Source organism: Lingula anatina, chromosome 5 (assembly GCF_051362555.1).
Source record: "Lingula anatina isolate TDL-2025a chromosome 5, LinAna3.0, whole genome shotgun sequence".
Lineage (NCBI taxonomy): Eukaryota > Metazoa > Brachiopoda > Lingulata > Lingulida > Lingulidae > Lingula > Lingula anatina.
Window position 1 is genome coordinate 17,549,716 of NC_141771.1, and position 22,957 is coordinate 17,572,672.

Here is a 22,957-nt window from a genome sequence, read left to right on the forward strand (position 1 = left end):
TGTAAAATAAACATGATGTTTTGTCAATTACAAAATACTGAGAATTTCCAAATGTTGACAAATTCAGGGCTGGGGATAAGAATAAAATAGTCCCACTTGTATTTATTATTTTTTTCATAGAAAAATACATTTATCTCGACAGATCATGACAATTTCATCTAGGTTTTATCCTGTATACTACTAAATGTTCATCAAAGAAAAAAGTAGAGAGATAGAGAGAGAGAATGAGAAACGTTGTTTATAATTATAAGTGAGGAATGGAAACAACCTCGACACGAGAGGGAGCACGTGCGTGTGGTGTGTGTTCGTTTGAGAGAGAAAGAGAGAAGGAGAGAAAGAAAGAGATAGAGAGATTGCAGGAAAAGCACCGAACGAGAGAGAGAGAGAGAGAGAGAGAGGGAGAGAGAGTGGGTGCTTTTCTTACGTTGGTCACACAGATCTCCAGTCCATCCCGGGCGACAAGAACACGTGCAATCAGGCTGCAGTTGACCATTGACACAATTCTTGTTGCAGCCTCCTGAATGGTGAAATGAACAGCCTTCACATCATGCGATTCGTGAAAGTTAATCTTAAAAGCCAGTTAAAAAACTTGACATAAATATCTCTTCACTGTATATCGTTACCGTTATCAGTTATCGTTCATATCATAAGAGGCATATAAAGCGTTTAAAAATAAAAAAAAACTTTTCATGCGCTACTATGGATGAGATGTAATGCCTTATCTGTTGAGTGTATATTTTGCTTGTATGTTGCACCTGTTCTGAACATCTGAACGTTTTGTTAGTTTCACTTACGTTGCGAGCACGTGGGACCCGTCCATCCGGGGTAGCAGAGACAGGTGCACGTGACAGGGTTCACGACGCCATTCATGCACGTTTTGGTGCACACTCCTAATTCTGGAAGAACAATTCAATTAACATCTAATGCACAGGTGAATTCCCAGTTTCTGCTGCTTATGTACCAGAGGGAGAGAGAGAGAGAGTAATAAAGGATGTTCGTCGTTCACGCACATCCAGTTTGTTGCGGAGGATTAATTAATTAATTCGAATATGACGAAAAAAATTACACAAGAGAGAGAGAGAGAGAGAGAGAGAGAGAGAGAGAAATGGCGATGAAGATGACGAGATGGAGAAGAGTCCGTGTCTCATATCTACAGGCAACGTGAAATAATTACACAACCATTTCAGTTATTTGTACAAGAAGATACACCACACTTGGTGTGTTTCAGTCAACTCACGTTTAGTACAGAGCGTTCCAGTCCAACCAGGCTCGCAGCGACACGTGCAGCTTGGTACGTGCAAGGTTCCATGTGGACCGCAGTTCTTCTGACACACTGAAAAAAAAACGATATGACATTTATTGCTTTGCGGCTGTATACATATATCCTATTTAAGATGTTACATGTGATTAATACTCGAAAATCACATCACATTTTTAAAATCTTTTTCTACAATGAGTATGTATCCTCGATGCATGAACACTGGCGGATTTAGTAAAGAAACAGAAAGAAAAAGCAAAAGTTAATAAAAAATTGTTACTCGTTATCTATTTATTTTTTACAAAAGTTTTTTACAAAAGATTTTTAACTACCTGGTATCCTCCACGTGTCCGATACTCACCGGTACTTGGGGTATTGCAATCAAGTCCTGTCCATCCGGGTGGACATTGACAACTGCAGTCTGGACGATGTGTGCCACGGACACAATTGTTGGGACACTCCCCTGGAACGAGGAAACAATATGAAACAATCACGAGTGATGTTACAAACCCTGGGAAAACCAGGCGGTAGTAGTACAGGGTGGCGGCACTCTTCTGAAATGAAACGAGTTTCAGACGGCTGCGTGTACACATTCCCTGCATGGGGTAGACAATCACAAGTGATCTACAGATGATAAACACACCATGAAAACCAGTTTCCAACGGCAGAGGTACTTATACGGGGCGGGTTACTCGCCTGAAATGAAAGAAGTCGGGTCTATGATATAGCTACTACCATTTAGGATTTGCAGAGAATGAGAATAGGTGTATTTATATTCCCTGCCTCACTGGGTCTTCTCTATGAGGTGGTGTACCTCCTGTCTGGAACTCAAAAACCATTATTTTACTGCTACTGGTTTTTGATATAGATACAAATAAAGATAATTTCCACCGTGGCATGGGCTTTTAGAACACTGACACTTGCTTTTTGTTACAGGGATAAATGCCAAGAAGGAATCACTGGGACATTTAAGGGTAAACACAGGACAATTTAACTATGGGCTTTAATTGTTAACGTCCGTTAGTATAAATGTACAGTTGATAATATAATAGCAACTTGTAACACCAGCACACGCGCCATCTGAATGATTTTTTTTAGAATTCTTAATTAGAGATCAATATAGCACTAAATCACACACACAAACCACCCCACCAATTGCCATTCATAATTTTTAAACGCTCATTGGTTTTTCAGCTGGTTCATAGGCCGCGCATGCTCACTCCATCTCGTTATCATTATCCAAAGCTTACTTTTATTACAGGTCGGTCCTGTCCAGCCGGGTTGACATACACAAGTACACCGTGGATAGTCCAGGTAGCCGTGTATGCATCGTTTGCTGCATCCACCCCCTAAGTCTGAGCAGAATTTAGTGAATGAAATTAGGAATTAGCGAGAAGTAGTAAAGAAAAAAAAACGAGAAGTAAAAAGTTTTTGTTAAGGTCTTATTTGGGCATGTCTGTGCCAGTATGCGAAAAAAAAAGAAGACAACAAAACTATAACGACAGCAAAATACAAATTATAAAGGTGCAGATAAAGTATCAATACATCGATGTCAATTTCAATAAAATAAAATTGAATACAATTAAATAATCAAATTATTTTGTTATTAAAAGTGAAGAATTGACCAGGTCAGATCCCTTGTACTGTATCAAGACGAGCAAAGCCACTAAAGGTACATGTACATTCAGACTGCACACATTGCAGTAGCTGGGTGGTCCAACTCTGCAGCGGATTTTAAAGTGCAATCAGTGGAATCAGTTGAATCAGCACACGTTAAGTACCCCCTCGAGGATGTGTGTCAGATACTAGTAATTAAGCTACTTACACTGATTGCACTTTTGAAAGGATCCCCCGCAGAGTTGGTTCGACCCAGCTAATACATCTACAATATGTGAATCTGAATGCGGTCTTACACCCCATTTCCATAGATTAGATCGACCTACTTTAGATCGACCTAACTCCCTGGGGGTTCACGCTAAATAGCTGTCAGCCGGGCGGACACGAAAGTTAATTACCCCCTTACAGCTTGTAGTAGGCGGGACGGACATTTAAGTCGGATTATCTGAAAGTAATCTAGTGAGACTCCCCGCGGGGATATATCGATCTAAAACCTATGGGAATAGAGCCTAAGATATAAGGTGCATCTTGCAGAGAGCAACAGTTACCCTCTATTGACAGCGATGTAATACATTTATAAAATAAATTCATTCATTCATAAATATGTCAAAAATATCTTACATTGGTCGCAAAGAGCTCCTCCCCACCTCGGGAAGCAGTTGCAGGTACAAGACTGGCTATCCAAGGTGCCATACACGCACTGCTTGTTACGTCACACCTGTGAGAAACATTTGTGACTTAAACCGTTATTTCCATTAACGCATTGTCGCGGTTAACTAGCTTGTAATAATAGTTAGTGTTCGTAGAGCATAATATTCGTGGAGATAGTAAAATAATGTTTAAAAAATTTAAAATTCAACATTTTAGAAAATAATTCAGCAACGGTAAAAAATCAATGCAAAGAATACGTCAGAACCGTAACTGGATGTAAAAAAAAAAAACTTTACAACTTCATGACAATATTACGGTCTCAAAGTATTTCATTTGTACTTACGTTGGTCACACAAAGGTCCAGTCCAACCCTGGTTGCAGATACACGTACACTTTTGAGCGTTGAGGTTTCCATTCGCACCACAGTTTTTGGTACAGGTCTCTGAAACGGCAAAATTTTAATGTTAAAATTTTAATATATATATATATAACATTGGTCAAAAAGGTTGTCCCAACCACATTTCCATGTACTTTTATTTACAAATCATCACCTCACAGCTGTGAACTGTTAGAAATAGTGCTTTCACGGATACCGTGTCTAACATGTTTAATGGTTAAAAAATACAAAATAGTGGTGAAAATATACACATTTTATACGATTTAGTACAATTTATACGAAGTACCCCCTCAAATCGACTGTTTCACTGTGACTTCTACAGATGTAATGAAATGTCTATAAAATTGAAAAGACGCCATCAAATGTCACCAAATCCACACACAATTAGCATTAGGGTGTGCTCGTTATATAAAGATCACGTGCCTAACAGCGTGTGCGTCTACCGCGTACTGCAATTATCTCCTGAAGATGGCGCTACAAGCCTTCAACACAATAAATAAAAATAAAAACAGATAAATGAATAAAAAATAAAAACAGATAGCTAAACAGACACTCAATATATTTCGACTATCCTGATAAACAATATGTCCTGCACTTATAAGTGTGCTGCGGAGATATTTGTCAGGCGTACATCCGCCGGTTCCTTCGGGGAACCGAGAGCAGCCATCACAACTGATGTATGGCTTTTGAAACATGTTGTTACCTCTTCATATTTACGTACGATAAAAACATGAATTGTTCATAGATGAGTCGCATTTACCACAAAATATTTTTGTGGTAAATGCGACTCATCTATGAACACTTACCACAAAAAAATTTGCATTAAAGCAAAAATGTTTATTCCAAACTCATGATATTTAGATCTACAAATTAAGACAGCCTGTCTGAAAAGTATATACAGGTGTGACAGGAATGGAAGTCCGCTAGGAATAGTAATCTGCTTCCCATTACTTTGTACATGTGGCATTCGTCCCATATACTAACCCCAATACTTCAACTAACCCTAACCTGTACTAATCATATGAGAGCCCGGACTTCCATTCGTAGGACTTCCATTCCTGTTACATCGGCCAGTTTTACCATTACGTGCATGCGTAGATAGCGGTATGAGAACACCTACGCATGCACATAGAAGGCATGATACACAAACTCATAAAAAACACACTACATACTCACCAAATCACACATGCGTGTGCAAGCGTGCTCACACTAAAACACACAGACACACGAACAACTCTGACACACGCATGCACCCATGCACGCACAGGCGCACATACTTACACAGGAAAATAGTGACAGACAACATTCCATCAGTTTGAAATCTGTTCAAAAGGCGACCCCGTGGAACAATAAGCAATGCCACATCCTAGGCGGTAACTTCAGGCCCATACAACATAAGAAAACAACAAAAAAAAAAAAAAAAAAAAAAAAAAACAAGGAAAAGATCTAGAGAGCATGCCTTAGGAAGCAAATTGACAGACTTTGTCCTAGAAATCACTGTTTTGGTGCACACTGGTGTTAACATTCCCTCGTTCGCGTACGTAATGATTTTCAAACGAAAAAACCACTTTAAGGTAAATAATTGGTTAACGAAATACAATATAATTGTATTTTCATATGTCAACATTGTTCCTTCTACATGTATATACTATGTTCCTTCACGTATTTTACTTCACGCATATGCTAGTTATAAGACGGAAATTAAGAGAAGGTTGAAGAAGTTGATCATGTTAAGTATTTTGACTCGGTTAATTATAAAACGGTTGATGGAAACTCAACAAAGGGTGTTAAATGAGAATCGGAATGGCGAAGGCCAAAGCAAACAAACTGGTTAATATCTGGAAGGTCAAAAGTACACCAAACGGTGTTAAATGTGAAATTAGCGAAGACCTTGATATGACTTGTGCTCATATATGGGCAATAAAAATGATGGGTAATAAAAAGAGCAGGAGAAACGAAAAGAAGCAACTGAAAAGGGGAAAAAAGTTACGCATATTGTGGCGGGAAAGACGAACAATTTAAGCGACAGTGTTCTTGAGGAACTCGACCTTGAGCATGAATTATTGAACAAGATCAAAGAAAGGAAGCTTATTTTTCAAGGCCACCAGCTGCCATTGAAAAAATTAGAGTTCATACAATATTTCAAAGAGACCCGATAAAGAGAAAACGTGGCAGGTCGAGGTTTGGATGGAAGAAAATGGACACAAAATTGACAAGAAAAAGTTTAACAGAGGTCATGAGGACGGCAGTTGATAGAAAGAAGTGGACGGGTTCGGTCCATGGCGTGTGCCGACAATCTTCGATATGCGAAGGATCGGGCTGAAGATGATGATGATGATGATGATCATGATATGCTATGTACGAATTATTCCTGAAACCCCTACCTCCACACGTGCATGTACATTCACTTCACTTATAATCTCAACTTGATCCCCTTGGATTTTGGTCTCTAGGCGTGAAGATAGTCGCAACGAGCCCTTTTCAAAATTTTTGAAAATTTTAAATAAATTTAATATATCTCCCAAGCCAAATAGACTACTGACGAGTTCATTTTTTTTAGTTCAGTGTTTTCTGTCTTTCCGCAGTAATGAGTTCAAATTTAGTTGCTAAATGATGTATGGTGGCGTTTGGCTATAAGCAGTTGAAAGAGGTCTTGCGGTAATTGTATCAACATGATGGATGGCAAATGGCGCTAACTTCTCACGCTTGTTTTTTTTGTGCGAAGTATCGCATTGAACGTTTGTATGCCTTTGTAGAGAAACTAATTAAGTGCTCATTAAATCATTATGTGGTTCTTACTTTACATATATATACATGACATTGATTTACTAATGAGGAATACGAGAAAAACATTTTCGAAAAAAAAAACATAAATGAATTTAAATTACTTCGATTGTTTTAAAATGCAGATCAAAAGGAAATATTGTCTGAATATTTTAATTAGTTAAGTTAAGTTTCATCAAGAGTCAACAAGTGCAGAACATGTTTTTAGTGTCAGATAAAGATGGAAAAGGTCAAAGTCAGTAACAGTTCATGTGATTGGTTAATTTCATAACATATTTCAATTTTGATCAACTGTATATCACATGATAACCGAGTTTTGGATAAGGTCCAAGCATGACTAACCCAAATAATATTTTAGATATCTTTAATTTAAAACACGTCTCTTAGGGATTACCTAATAAGGAAATGTTGCATGGTTTTCATCATGGATTTCTTGTCTAATTAAAATAAATACGTGTTCTGTTACATGAGTCCATTAATATCTGTAGAGGTAAACAAGAAAAAAACATCGTCTAATTAAAATTAAGTTGTGTTCTGTTACATGAGTACATTTTCGAGTGAAGTGTATAAAAAGTGCAGGTACAGGAGCACACTACCGTAGATATCGAGACCCTGCGTGAAAGAAGGTAGAGACTGGAGTTGGTAAGTACTTACGGATCACGCAGAGATTCATTCCTTGTATTAATTAATTCATTCGTTTTCCCTTTATTCCCATTATTATTATTATCACTATTGTTGATGTAATTGTGTTGTTGTTGTTGCTGTTGTCGCTGTAACCATACTCTAAAGTTCGGGAACGCGTCGTAAACATGAAACCGAACACATTTTAAGTGTGCAAATGTTACAGTTTGAGAACGCTTTAAACAGTGTTCTGGCGCTAGAACACTACGCGTTGTGAAATATAGAACACATTTTTATGTTATTTTTTGTGTTTTGTTCAGAACACATTTACATTAAATTCAGAACACTTTTATCCTGTTCATATGTTACATTTTGAGAACGCTTTAAACAGTGTTCTGGCGCTAGAACAGTAAGTGTTGTGAAATATAGAACACATTTTATGTTCTTTTTTGTGTTTGTGTTTTAGAACACAATTACATGTATTTCAGAACACTTTTTACGTGTTCAAATGTTTCTTTTTGAGAACACTAAAATGTGGTCTAAAAGGAACTTAGAACACTTGTTATTCTGAAAGAAATCTAGAATACTTGGTGTTCTTCAATAAAATGCATTTATTTGAAAGAGAACAAAATTTCTTAAGTCACATTACATGAGCATCAGCTTGACTTTCTTAAAATGTATTACAAACAATCAGATTATTGAAAGAAAGTGCGAAACTTCTAGGCTAACAATATCCGTAAAAATGCGCATCAACACAAGCAACACAGGTACTTTTTTATCTGTATAAAGCTTAACGCGCCAAACTTTATGGTGGCTAAATATGTGACTAAGTTGGATCAAACCATGAAACAAGGGTGGTCAAGCAGTCGAAGCAGAGAGACGAGACCCGGCATACAAGTTTGGCAGCAAGTTCTTTATTTTGACACTGTAGTCTAAAAGATTTCTTTAGGTAAGTATATAAAAAGCTTTAATTTGACACTGGATTTTGTCATGTCGAAAACAAGCTATGAGCAGCTTAAAAAACTTACAAAAGTGTTTTCTTTGAAGCATGGATTATTCGTTGATGTCGTTTTAATACCTCAACTCAGCCTCAACTCAGGAGTGCCACTTGGTGGGGTCGTGTGCTCCTCAGCAACGCCTTTACATGAGTTGGAATTGTTCTTAGTCCAAGCAGTCTGCAGTACCTGCACGTGACGCTCTACATCCTTAGGACTTTCTACATGTTGCTCAACTACTGGTTCGTTCATGAATGTCTTCATCTTTTTCAATGCTGATGTGATAGGTAGTATTTGCTGAATGAGTGTAATATTAACTAATAAATCAACAACCAAACCACCTCTTTTTAACAATAGCTTTTCGTTACAATAAGTCATTTAGTATCTTAATCCTTTGAGCGCCACGATTGTTGTCTAATTTTCATAAAAAAAGGTTTCACAATTGGCACTTCGAGAGACTGTGGTACAAAGAGACTTTTCAGTTACATTCAACTTGCATTCCTGAAGGCCCACCTCCAAAACATTATCAGTTTATTTTGTTCAAAGCGGATAAAAAACCAACCCATGGCTATGGTCCTTTCAATGCAAACACAGGATAGCGTTGATACATTTTCTGCTCAATCGCAAGATAGGGAGTCTGGGCTCCGTATCTCGAAAGGTTCGCTATGTTGCGCACGAGCGTTAGTGTCTGTTGCACCTTCAAGTATCGTAACATGTTTTCATGTCATGTACCTATTATCCCTAGAAGTATTTTCTGCCCAAAATACCAAAAGAAAAAATGTTATCTCACTATGTTGTTGGAAAAACTGCTTTTTTTCTCTGAGCCCACGTCTTCCCTTCCGTTCACCTCCAGCTAAAAATGACCACTCAGCTTCACGTCTTACACCACTACACGTCACGCCCGGTACAATCCTCTCTCCTCCGGTACCCTCCATTAACTTGCCCATTATGCTGTTAACAATGCAAAGACACCATTAAGACTAGAACCAGACGGGCCCTAATTAGGATGGTGTGTGGGCCTCCTAGACATAGGACTAGGTTAGGACTGGGCCTGTGACATATATATATATATGATGTGGGAAACGAACAAGCCAATCAATCTGTAGCCGAGTATAACAGTAAAGGTGAATAACAACGGATCTTTCACGGAACGGTTCATACACGTGTACAATCATACCGTGTACAATCGGTCAGGACGGATGGTTCACGCAGAACGGACTGTACACGTGACACCGGTAATGACTTACACGATGGATAATATGTTATGCAAGAGGAGAAATGCAACCAATGTGGTTAACCAATTTGTCGTAAATTACTTTCCTAATGTAAGACAGTGGGTGTAAGAATAATCAATGACAGGCATAGAGATGATGTAACTGCGAGTTTTACCTTTTGTAACTTAAACGGACTGAGAACAATGACTATTTGCTAGCTGAATCCAAATCTTTCACTTATATTGCGCAGTTTTCATCGGGCACATTCAACACCTTTTCTCATCATGCACCAATCACGTTTGTCCTGGTTAGTGGGCCTTTAAAACAAAATGCGCTACCAGATAACGATGCACATAAGACAGGCATTGAACTCAGAAATAGACTCCATTCCCATGGATTTTAGATCGATCTATCCCTGTGGGGAGTCTCACATGATTACTGTCAGTTTAGCCGGATTAAGCGTCTGTCCCGCCTACTTAAAGCTGTAAGGGGGTAATCAACTATGGTGCACGCTCGGCTGAGTGCAATTTAGCGTGAACCCCCAGGGAGTTAGGTCGATCTAAATCTTAATCTCTGATCTATCTAAATCTCTGGGAATGCACCCTTAGTGTTTCGGTTAGATGGATAGAAAATAAAGCTTAGTCGATAAATGACATAAATGGGGCATTAGCGTGTCAAATAGACAATTTGTGTATTACGAGGGATGCTCAGATAAATAACCCCGTAGACCTTAACAATTAGGTGGACGAAATCAGTAGCATGTTAAGAGATACTGTGTTGCCCTTTTGTAAAGTAAACAAGTTAGATACCTCCAAAAAGCATCATGAGGAGAAATATACATACATAGGAACAAGTAAAAGTTAAAAGTTTGAATTTAATATAAATAAGACACGAGATAATCATAAAATCCTGTTGGACAAAAAATCACGTTATAAGAATATTTGTAAACAGTCAAAAAGAAAATATAGCTGTTTCGAAGGTGATATGTTAGAATATTTAAAAACGGCAAACCAAGCACAAATCCTGATCCACGTTTGCAAATGTTAACTGGAAATCATTTTGTTATTGTGACGAAATCAAGAGAGGGTAGAATCTCTGAAGTCCACAAACGTTGCTCCCTGGTATGTTTTTCAGTATTACCAGAAGGACAGAGACGAGTTTAGGTGTGGTTGCACAGTTATACCGCATTCATCGACGAGGGTCCTCTTTTGTTTGGCATATTTATAATATAAGCGTGTTTTCAAAATATGGCAGTAAACATCTATATCCCCTTTTGCAACAAAATAAAGAGAGACAATTTGATTATATGTCTGAAATACCTAGAATTTCTATATAATTTTTCTATAAAAATTGTACGATTATATAGTATCGCCTATAGGTACTTCTGGATGCTTAGCAGGGAATGAAGTTGTTTGTGGAGTTTATTTAAGACAACAGTCAATGTGTGAATATATATTAAATTTTGCATAATTGACAAAGCCGTCGATCGTTTTTTTCTTTGTGGCGTAATGAGGGCAAAGGCGTAGCTTTAAAACCCCGTGGAACGGGTTTTGTGACAGACTCCCTTTAATAGCTTGATGCAGAAAAGGACACTGCGCTACAGCACCGCGCAAAAACCAGAAAAATTGACGTTGAGATCTGGTGCCCCGTTCTCTACATATTTGGCTTAATGTGTGTGCTGTGCAAGTACATGTAACAGTTTTTTCTTTGGTTGAATGATATGCAAAAGTATACGTTGCGGAACTGAAGAAGAAAACGGTCTGGCCAAGCAACTGCTGTGTCTTGTATGCTTATGAATCCCATTAAGAATGCACAGTAAAATATACTTTAAATGAAGTGTGTAAGTAAGGTTAACAATGTAATGTTTTTTTTTTCGTTTCAGCAACAACATGGAAGGTATCTTTGCGATATATTGCATCCTGTTGGTAGTTCAGGTTCAAGGTAATTGCATTCTTTTTTTTAATTGCACCGATTTGTCATGAACCGTTCTCGTGATTTTAGTTTTTGAAAAGTAAATGTTGTAGTATACCGGTATGTGTCTGATCAAATATCTTCATAAGATAAATCAAGTATTTCAAAACCTTGTGATGGCGGGATAAAAAAGCATGCATTACAGAAACCTTTTTAATAAGAAAAAATCATTGAGAGATAAAAATTAAAGCACATTTCGTTGATGTCAATGAAATGCTCTTTTTTTATCTAATGAACACCTAGATATTTTGTCATTCTACAACAAATGTATCCTAAATTTATAACCTTAAAATTATATCAGCTGCAGTAACGTGTGACATGAACGACAAGATCAAGTATTTAAATACAATTATGAATGTTTTATCACAAATCCATACGACCGCTTTTTTCAGAAAGATATGATTTGTTTATTTTCTAGCACACATGCCTTTACCCGCCTTATATAAATGTGATGGACGTATATTGTAATATAATCAGACAGGGCGTGATATAGATTTTAACATTCTTTTCTTCTTTTTTTAGTACAATTTACTATTTGTTTGATTGATTTTACATAAGTAGTATATAACAAGTTGATAAATCACGGGCGGTGGTAGATACATGTAAGATGCTTATGCTCCTTGGAAATAAAACAATTTTTTGACAAAGAAACTTTTAAGCCTTGCAGTGAATCATAAAAATTACGAAAGAAATCGTTTTCATGCTTAGTTCCAAATTATGATATATTTTAATGTAAAACTTCAATGTACCAACGTCTATCGACCGGTATGACAGGAATGGAGGTCCTCTAGGAACCGTTGTCCGGTACCCATTACTTTGTACAGGTGACATTCGTCCATATACTAACCCCAATACTAATCATTTGGGAACCCGGGCTCCGTATCTCGAAAGGAGCGCTATGTTGCGCACGTGCGTTAGTGTCTCGATTCCATAACCGATTCTATTTCGAGATACGGGGCCATGGAATCCAGACACTAACGCACGTGCGCAACATAGCGAACCTTTCGAGATACGGAGCCCCGGACTTCCATTCCTAGGACTATCGTTCCTGTCTCATCGGGTTCTGGAGAATAGCAGTATCTTTTGAAAAAAAAATAGATTTATTTTTACCGTTGATAACAGCCACAATCCACATATTGTTTTGCTCTTCATTTAGGACACTACTGGACCGGCTGGTTTGACCGCGACAACCCATCGGGGACTGGAGATTGGGAAACTTTATCTGACCAAAAGGTGAAACAAATGTTACTAGTATTGGGTTATTTTGCCATTGCTTTTGGTATTTGACGCTTTACCCGCCTATAGTCAAAAAGTTTAGTTTTCTTATGATGGTGGTGTTGGTGGGTAAAATCCTAGAACGGTATATTGTATGGTGATGTTAAATACCATGTAATTTAAATGGCATCATGCAGTCCCTTAATTTTGAGCTCAGTCTTATGTATCTAAAAACTGCAATACCAATTTTCCATCTACCCATATTCCAAACACTACATACTATCAGTAGTGCAAATCATTAGGTTTGATAGTCAGCAATACTAGTATATACATGCATACTTTGTCTATGTGTAACAGGCATTAGGGGAAGTGTGTGGAGTTAATTGCGACCCCATAGCTGCAGAGTGCCGTGTTAAGGGAACCAACACTGTGTTCACTCGCTGGGCCGGTACAGCTCCGGACAAACTTTTGTACCACTGCCTGCCCTCTAAGGGCCTGGCCTGCCGCAACGCCGACAACCCCGTAATCTGCAAAGACTATGAGATAAGATACAAGTGTCCGTCTACCAGTATGTATATGGAAGATTGTGTTAGTTGTGCCACTGGCGGTTGTAATTGTGCTGTGCTACATTAGGAAAGTTAATCAATAATAGTAGTTCATTCTCTACTTAAGGCCTCCGGCCTTTTTACAATGATTTGATGATAATTCATTTCATTCATTTTCATGCGCATTTCATGATACATCCCCCTCTAATAGCGGCTTTCTTTTCATTTCTGCTTTTGTCAAACAATTCGCAATATTCCTTAAAACTCTAATATTCATTGATTTCATCAATCTGATAAATATTTCACGCGAACCCAGTTCTCAATTACAAGTAGGCAACTATCCGATAATAAATTTACCCTCAAGTCGCTAAATGGAGGACATTCTAACAAGAAGAGTCTTTTGCATTCGACTACCTCTCAATTACAACACTGACAAATTATCTGATACCTAGACTTACCACTGTGTGCACCTTTTTCAATTTCAACTTGATGATTCGAACATCGAGCTTAAACTGATATACAGATAGCTTTAGCAAATACTGTAACGTAAGACTCAATAATAAGATCATGTTTAATTAACTTTTATACATCTAGTTTTACATTGTTAAACATTTCGTCACGACTGGAAGTCAATAATATCCATGCACCTTTGATTAAAACCCTTTATAAATGTACTTTCATCCCCCACTCCTTGATTTATCCAGGCTATTCCAAAACCATATCCATATAACAGTTTCTTTACTTGTAATCCCCAACAATCCTTATCGTTTTCTGCCATATTATACTGCCACATGTAACACGCTTTATTAAACCTATACTGTATTTTCAGGTGCATTTATGAGCTTGAGCCAGTACTTTATTATTTTCACCCGACCCTTAAAGAATCTCTGCCTAATTCAACCCTTGCCGCTACGATAAGTGCATTTCTTTCTAATTGCAATAACAATTTGCAGAAGTTATTCTGTACAATTTCCCCATCTTGTCCAAGATGAAAAACCCATAGTTTAAAATACCCATAGTTTAAAATAGGAACAATCTTTGTATCAAAAATGTTTAACTAGCAATCAACCTTAATTTCACCAAATGTAATCAAAGGTTTTTGCAGGATAAACAAAGCCTTGAATAAAGCTTGTTCAGCTAAATTCTTTTGTACCTTATTCCAACCCCCTTTAGTTACCCCGGTAATGATAGCCTAGTGTAACCTCTATTTGTTTCCCTGAACATTTCCATTTTTCATTTTTCCTTAAATATCCCCCTCTCCTTAAAATCACCATTTTAGTTTTAGACATACTGACTTTCAATTTCCATCTCTTACAATATTATTCCAACTTGTTGATCTTTCTTTGCAAGCTTATTGCCGTATCAGAAAACAAAACCAAATCATCAGCAAATAAAAAAATGTACAATTCAATATATCCAACAGAAATGCCCCGATCACCGTTATTTTTAAATTAATTTTCTAAGTCATTGATAAATAAATTAACTAGGAAATGAGGAAATAATGTCAAAGATATGTGTCAAATGCACGTTCATATTTACATCAAACCAAATCCTCGGTCATTAATTAAGTCGAATAAAATAAATAAAAAATATGTTGATTGATATCTTGATATCATTAAATTGTATTTGATGATTAAAAACATCAAAGTATATTTGATCCCACAGGCACTACGTGGACATCCTGGTTAGACAGAGACGACCCCAGCGGTACTGGGGACTGGGAACATGTTGGGAAAACCGGATTTAATCCTGTACGTGGAGTGTTTGAAATTATATAATAGTAGAATAGTTTTTAATTCTGGTCTGTTATTCTAATAACCGTAAGCTTCATTGCCTTGTATTTAACTTAATTATCTTGTTCTCTTTTATTTGAACTTATTGTGTAACTGCTACTACAGTTTCTTTAAATGCTGTTAATTTCAGACAGCGTTGAAAATGTACGGAGCATTCCAATATGGAGCCATGACTGTCAACAAAATCGTGTCACTTTTTTGTTAATGGTATCGCAATTTACTTTAATAAACTTATCATTTATTTTCAGTGCTCCAACAACGATCCAATCAAGATCGAGTGCCGCGTCAAGGGAACCAATCAGCCTTGGGACCAAGCGGGTCAGGTGATCAGGACCAAGTGCACGCCCTCTGAGGGATTCGTCTGCGTGAACGCCGACCAGCCGAGTGGGGAGACTTGCAAAGATTACGAAGTCCGCTTCATTTGCCCATAGCTCTGCCCATGCAACCCAAAATGTGTCTAATAAATAAATCACAGACATGTGCTTCATGTAGTAGTGCCCTGATATCTCGTCGATTTAAGTCATGTCGTCTTAAAAAATTAACTAGCAAATAATATGCAATCGACGTTTTAACCATGTAGAAATTGGTTTCAAATTCCCTTTGCTTTCATTTCGAAAAAAAATATCCAAATTTATGCGGCAATAAATTGTAGAATTTAAACAGTAAAGTGTTGTTATTGTTTTCTTTGAAGTTTATAAAAGTTCTCTTCTAATACTTCATTTTTCATTCTGTCTATCCGTTCACCCATCTATCCATCTATCCTTCTATCAATCTATTCATCTAGCTATATATCTTATTATTTTGTTTGTGAAACGGGGGCCTGATAGTTTGCGGTTTAGGCATAAAACAGGACACGGTGTTCACAATTAAATTTGGCAGTATTTGGGAAGAAAACGACAGTGAAAAGAATGAGTACCCATCACTTTCTGTCGTCCTGTGTCTTATGTCTGTGTTAAATTCTTTATTTTAGGGATATATAATTTGAAAGGTTCATCTGTGCAGAAAAAAAACACAACTTAAAAAACAATGGGATCTTCCATGAAGTTCTTTATCATTTGAAATAGTACCCAACTACCAGAGTAGGCACCTACGGATCCTGAATTAACCGGTATATCGGACCACACTACCCGTTTTCAAGGTGTGTGTCAGAACGCATTTCGGAGTATCATACCCCAGAACAAATTTTGTAGGACGACTGCGGGTTCATCCACGCTCGGCTGAACAACCTTAAACTGTACTCTTACTTTAGAGTACCCTATGTTATTGTCTCTATGGGGGTATGTGGGGACTTTACGACATTCGGTTTGAATGTTTTAACCACTTTTGATAGGGCTTTTTTTTTGCATTGTATTAGATTGATGTGGCAGTCTAAGGTTGTTCAAGGTGGCTTTAAAATTTATACACCCGGTTTTAAAATCATATAGCGATTTTACGACAATCGTTTACTATCCAATCAAGGTGACAGCCGAGCGTGGGCTCATCCTGTCGGTGTTCTGACTGATACTCCGAAATGCGATCTGACACACTACCCGTTTTCAAGGTGTGTGTCAGATCGCATTTCGGATATACCGATATACCGGTTAATTCAGGATCCTTAGGTGCCGAGTCTGGTAGTTGGATAGGCCTGGTTTGTATTTGAATTTAGAGGCAGTATTGTCGGATATGTACCGGGTATGTGGCTATTTTAAGACGGTTCCAACAGGAATAAAAAGCAAAAGGGCATTACCTTTAAAACAACGTCTGAAGTTACACAATAGTTCTATCACGAAGTCTCATAATCATATGTTTTGACCCCCCAAAACACACACAAACACACACACACACACACACACACACAAACACACACACACACTATATAAAATTACCTACCCCTTTTTCAACAAATGGTAGTTCCCAAGTTAGCACTGCTATAAGTATATATAGTGACGTGGAGGCAACGAGAGCGAACATCTCACAGTGTAAAGTTTGCATCCTACAATGCACAACACGCAAGATTACCAAGCCCAGCCACACGGTGTTGAGTTTGTGCGGTCTCGAGTAAATAAACTTTTATTACTACATCTGCCTTATTTAGAGCACGTCATGAGTGGCATAACTGCGATAGATAGCTGCCAAAATCATCTATGGTAGACGGTTTCTTGGGACAAAACCATTACTTACAAAGATGTGTTGTATACAACAGTAATCACATTTAAATAATCGTTTTTAAACCACCTTATCATTGCTCATGTTTTTACATAGATGCCTTGTGGCTGCTTTTTATTTTAATTCGGTTTATTACTGTAGAGTCTAACTGTAAACAGTTTTCGTTGCCAGTGATATTATAAGCACAGTAAATGTGGAAATAAAAAATTCGATGTTTAAACTTTGGTAATATTGGACCAAATGCATGCTTTGTTATCATAGGGATGTTTTAGAATGATATGTAAAAGAACGGTAACAGAAGGACTATTATTTATGCATTTAAGTGAAAAACTCAATATCGGACAAGAGTGGAATATGTACTGTATTTCTCTGTCAGGACCTCTTCATGCGCTAGTGTTTTCGTATTTGTGTGTGTATTAAGTGTGTATAAGTGTGAGTTGCGTTAGTATGAGAGAGGAAGAGAACGTGTGTTTGCGTGGGCATAAGAGAGAGAGAGAGAGAGAGAGAGAGAGAGAGCACGTGTGCACTGTGCGCGAGCGTGTTTGAATTTTCACTCATCAATTAATAGATCAGTGTCAAAACAAAAGCGCACACGCTAACGGTTACCCAGCCATTCCCTTCACTGTATAAGAGGTCAAAGAGACAAAACAGAAACTATAGACAAGACCCACAGGCGTAAAAATGCACTCTCGTGTGCACACAAACACGCGCATGCGTTGCATTTATGTACGGTACGAAACCGCACGCAAAAACACGTGCAAACAAAAACTCTAGTTTTAAGAGATGGTCAACCGTTCAAAAGTTCACATGAAAACGTGAAAATGCATTTTTACTGTTTATAAGAACATATAACAACTGTAACAGGCATGCTTCCCATTCAACAAAGGTATGAACATTTATTTGAAAATAATATGGAAGTCATCAGAGGTCAAGATCTTGCTAAAATTCCTAAGTGAAACTCGAAAAAGGACCAAAACACATTCAAATACAATTTCAACTTTATTTTCACAGAAATGAACTTTAATTAATTTTCTAACTACCGTTGAGTATTGCATACAGAAAATGTCGTACAACTGACAACTGTCGGTCAACTGACTAAGGGTAAAATAATGTATGTGAAGGTCAAATCTTTATTAAAATATATACAAAAGTGAGGTTAGTGATCTTATAAAACACACATCAAACTAATAAAATATATCCATTGACAGTAAAGCAGTTAACAACTGAATAAAATTATAGTTATTAAATAAAAGGACACAAGTTTGTTAACCATGGTAGGTCAAGGTCGTGTTTGTGTGTAAAGGTCACTCTAAAATGGGTTGAAAGGTAACAACATTTTGCAGAGCTATGGCTTCCAGCACATTTCAAGCAATGCATAATACAAGTCATCGTTTAAATTTCATCTCTTTAAATGTAAAAATGTAACAAGGTAAAGGGAATATAATATCGCGCACGAGCCGACACACACACGCACACACGTACCCACGCACAGAGTTTGTATTCTACTTTATGATGCACGCTTCGCCAAGAGTTCTGTCTGCCTCCAGAAGTATTCAGGCTTTTCTTGGCAGCAGATCGCCATGATTTCAGGCAAAATCACCAATCCTGCACCTACTCTTTGCCACGCCCTCAGGGAAAAATGCTCTGTTGAGTGTCATCAGCCTTTAAACCAATATGAATTTGAAGGGACCTGTAACAGCATTGTTTGAAATGAAATCTCGATTCAATGCTATTGCCTAAAGTTCAAACAAGTTTTCGGTAGCCAAAGATAAATAAAATCACCCTATCAAAATGTCTGAATTAACGACGGGAAATTGATACTTCTAATTATTACAGTGAGCCATCATTTATGCAACATTATAATGCCACTTTTACTGCACTTCTTTCAGTCGTTTAAATAGATGAGTACAAGTTTCATATTACCTCTGGCGGTTACCTACACCAGCTATATTTTAGTGTTTACACCACCGGTATATTGCAGGTAGGAGCCATGAATTTCTAAATTTCTACGTATACGTTTTCATTGTGTCTACATGTTTTTTTTTAAGCTGGTAGGTGACGCTATTGTTTTCTTTCGTAACATTTACCCAGTGTTGCCTTAATATCATCTTTATACAACTTTGAATTTAATTTCCCAACAAGCTGGAAGTTATTGCGTATAACACTGAATTAGGAATATAAACCAAACCAGCCTCGCAAGATTTTTTATCATCTAGCGACTCTGTAAACTAACCTCTATACTTTGTTCAAAATCAAAATAATTTTCAATCTGTGAAACAGGTTTATATCAACTGAAAGATCTAAAAGATGCCAGTGCACTTGGGAATTCGATAGTCTTTTGGCTATTTACCGTTTTTTACGTACCTATATGGTTTTCACAAAGTTCCCCCGTGTATTCTCTGGGACAATGACACTTGCACAAAATGGGGACGAAGGTTCCGCCATTTTGACACGTTCGATGGCATATATCATTTACTGAAGTAATAAAATGACGCATTTTAGTCTGTTGAAGAAACCAGTCATCCTCATGTCACTGTACTTTTGTTCCGCATGTAAAATTGGCTTTTCTTAGACAAAATTGAAAATTGTAAAATATGTAGATACCAGACTAGTGTGCTCATGAAAATGCTACGTTGTATTTTGCTCATTTTCTTCTAAAAATCTTGTGGAAATATTTCAATAAGATTTTAAATAAATCCAACAAACAAGAATAATATTTAGCTAAAATAGAAAAAACAATATTTAAAAGAAGGAAAGGAAATTATCTTACCAAATTGACATAAGGCTCCATCACATCCGGGCGGACATATACATTCACACGTATTCTGGTTCAGGACCCCGCCGTTATAGCACTGTTTATTACAACCGGAGCCCTGGGCTGGAAATTTGTATAAAATAAATGTGAATTCCTTATAACGTGTTGACAAATTCAAAATGATGACAATTTCGAAATGTTAACAATTTCAGGGCTGGGAATAAGAGTTAATTATATTCTTAAATGTTCTATTCATTTATATGTAATACATGCATCTCGACAGATCACAATAATTCCATCTTGATTTCAATTTTGTGTACTACTTAATATGCATCAGAGAGAAACGTAGAGAGAGGGAATGAGAAACGTTGGCTATAAGTGAGGAATGGAAACAATCTCGACATCAGAGCGCATGCGCGCAAGGTCGCGTGGTTAATGTGTTTGACAGAGAGACTGTAGGAAAGTAACAAAACGAGAGAGAGAAAGAGGGAGGGGAAGGGAGGGGTTTTTCCTTACGTTGGTCACACAGATCTCCAGTCCATCCCGGGCTACAAGAACACGTGCAATCAGGCTGCAGCTGACCGTTGACACAATTCTTGTTGCAGCCTCCTAAATTGAAAAAAAATCTTCATATGATCTCTATAATCTAAAACTATCATAAGGCACACATGAGGTGAATATTTTTCACTTGTGGGTATATTTTGCTTTTATTGTGCACGTGCTTTGAATATCTGAACGTTTTGTTAGTTTCACTCACGTTGAGAGCACGTGGGGCCGGTCCATCCGGGGTAGCAGAGACAGGTGCACGTGGCAGGGTTCACGACGCCATGCATACACGTTTTGGTGCACACTCCTAATTCTAAAGAACAATTCATTTAGCATCAAATACACGGGTGAAGTTACATTTTCTGAAACATATGTAGCTGAGACTGAAGTGTGTGTGTGTGTGTGTGTGTGTTAATGTATGTGTGTAAAAGAATACACGTCGCACAAATCCAGTCTACTTCGGACGACCAATGCGATGTGAAATCAATTAAGAAAAAATTAATCATCCATTTAATTGCAAAATAATCTCGAAAATAGACCTTAATCCAAGTTATTTATACAGTAAAAGACAACACATCTGATGTATTGTCGTCAACTCACGTTGAGTGCAGAGCGCTCCTGTCCAACCAGGCTCGCAGCGACACGTGCAGCTTGGCACGTGCAAGGTTCCATGTGGACCGCAGTTCTTCTGACACACTAAAAACATAATATATTTATTGCTTTGCAACTGCATGCATATCCGATTAAAGATATTTCAAAGTAAATAAAAATTTGCACTCGATCTTTTTTTTTTTTGCAAAATTTGTCAAGGTTTTTAAAACACCCTCCACATGTTCGATACTCACTGGTACTTGGGGTATTGCAATCAAGCCCTGTCCATCCGGGTGGACATTGACAACTGCAGTCTGGCCGTTGTGTGCCACGGACACATTTGTTAGGACACTCCCCTGTAAGCAAAGAGGAAATAATATGAGACAATCACAAGTGATCTATAAATATTAAACACCCTGGGAGAACCAGGCGCGTACCGTAGAGGTACCGGGTGGGGCACTCGACTGAAAGGAAAACAGGTCTCAGAGAGCCACTTATAAGAAAACGTGTATATAATTCCTGATTACACCTGTTTCTCTCTGAGGTAATTTCACTCCTGCCTGAAACACAAAAGTGGTTCAGTTACTGCTATATAATTGTAACTGCTTTTGTTTTTGGGTATAGTTACAATGCAGTTTTTAAGTGAGGAGGCAATGTCTACCGTGTCACAGGTATTTGACACTCACTCTTTTTGGTTGGTGAGAAATAAGACAATACGTAAGTATAAGAAGCATTTTACATAGCACATGCATGGCGTTAAAAAAATTCTGCCTGTGTTATAAATCTAATACATATTCAAATCTTTACAAAAACAAACTTAAATCAAAGCCTGTGCACGACTTCTGTAAAACACAAGCCAATGAAGGCAGTTATGCTTTTAGTAATGAAAAAAAAATGACGTGAGCTAGTTAAATAAGCGTTTTATCGCAATTGCGTTAAATTTGCCCCATATGGTTAAAACCACATAAGCTATGCTTACACCTGTCGCAAAGTTCACCATTCCACAGGTCATCACACACGCATGCGCAGTCGGAGATCCGGAGCCAACCATGGGCTCCACACGTCTTATTGCAGGGAGTTGAATCAGCTGAAACATTCAGATTTTCTTTGAAAGCCTTCCATAGACTACCATACTTTTAAGCAAGACATAATGAAAGGCAGTTTAAACATTAAAGAAATTAAACAACAGCGCAGATGTGTTAAATCGAAATCAAAACCAAAGTTAACTAAACGATATGTTAGTGTCCTGAGTACAGCGAATTAAAGCATTTATGCACATGTATACATGTAGCTCTGAGGAGCTATCTTCATCACTCGGGGTCACGTAAAGCTTACACATATCACATAGCTCGCCTGACCAAAGGTCATCACAAACACATGTACAGTCAGACGGTCTTAGCCAGCCATGTTGGCATTCCTTTCTGCAGTCGCTATTATTCTGCGACTCCCCTGTAACAAAACACCGTTTACAATTACTGTTATAAAAACACTAATGCGGTGACATTGATCACGCGAGAGACTATAAATACCTGTAGATTATGCTTAGTTGTAAGTTAGCTCGCAAGGCATGCATTTTGAGTTAGACCTGTGTACGCATAAATAAATAAATAAATGATAATTGCAAATGAATGGAAGTAAAAAAAAATAACTGAAATCCAAGAAATTTCAACCATTTCTTTTAATCAGCAAGGTATATCCTGTTCAAAACAGTCGACAAAGTCATGATCTATAAACACGTTTTCGCGGTGTAAATTTCTATTTCTACCGTAAAGGCGGGCAATCCACTGTCAAGTGAGCGCCATATTTGATCAACGAATCAGTTAGTCTGCGGATCAACTATATTCTAAACAGGTCCTTAA

The 22,957-nt window shown here is 37.6% G+C and overlaps 2 protein-coding genes across 2 annotated transcripts; one reads left to right on the forward strand and one right to left on the reverse strand.

Moving 5' to 3' along the window:
• Positions 1-7,197: 7,197 nt before the first annotated feature.
• Positions 7,198-15,728, forward strand: LOC106180954 (uncharacterized). Its single transcript, XM_013565139.3, has 6 exons — positions 7,198-7,349; positions 11,420-11,478; positions 12,665-12,741; positions 13,081-13,291; positions 14,934-15,019; positions 15,310-15,728. Exons 2-6 carry the CDS (start codon positions 11,427-11,429, stop codon positions 15,490-15,492), a joined length of 609 nt encoding a protein of 202 aa, XP_013420593.2. The 5' UTR covers positions 7,198-7,349; positions 11,420-11,426; the 3' UTR covers positions 15,493-15,728.
• Positions 15,729-18,299: 2,571 nt separating this feature from the next.
• Positions 18,300-22,541, reverse strand: LOC106165448 (uncharacterized). The gene is made up of 9 exons (XM_087013008.1): positions 22,434-22,541; positions 22,078-22,185; positions 21,353-21,454; positions 21,108-21,203; positions 20,719-20,820; positions 20,478-20,570; positions 19,977-20,084; positions 19,571-19,681; positions 18,300-18,896 (listed from the first exon to the last, which is right to left on the reverse strand). Exons 1-9 carry the CDS (start codon positions 22,435-22,437, stop codon positions 18,871-18,873), a joined length of 750 nt encoding a protein of 249 aa, XP_086869134.1. The 5' UTR covers positions 22,438-22,541; the 3' UTR covers positions 18,300-18,870.
• Positions 22,542-22,957: the final 416 nt, after the last annotated feature.

Coding starts and splice junctions, on each gene's coding strand:
- LOC106180954 (XM_013565139.3), top strand. CDS start 11,427: ATGGAAGGTATCTTTGCGATATATTGCATCCTGTTGGTAGTTCAGGTT. Junction 11,479..12,664: donor GTTGGTAGTTCAGGTTCAAG/GTAATTGCATTC, acceptor CTCTTCATTTAG/GACACTACTGGACCGGCTGG. Junction 12,742..13,080: donor AAACTTTATCTGACCAAAAG/GTGAAACAAATG, acceptor TATGTGTAACAG/GCATTAGGGGAAGTGTGTGG.
- LOC106165448 (XM_087013008.1), bottom strand. Junction 21,455..22,077: donor TGGTGAACTTTGCGACAGGT/GTAAGCATAGCT, acceptor CTTTGCTTACAG/GGGAGTGTCCTAACAAATGT. Junction 20,571..20,718: donor CGGCCCCACGTGCTCTCAAC/GTGAGTGAAACT, acceptor TTTTCAATTTAG/GAGGCTGCAACAAGAATTGT.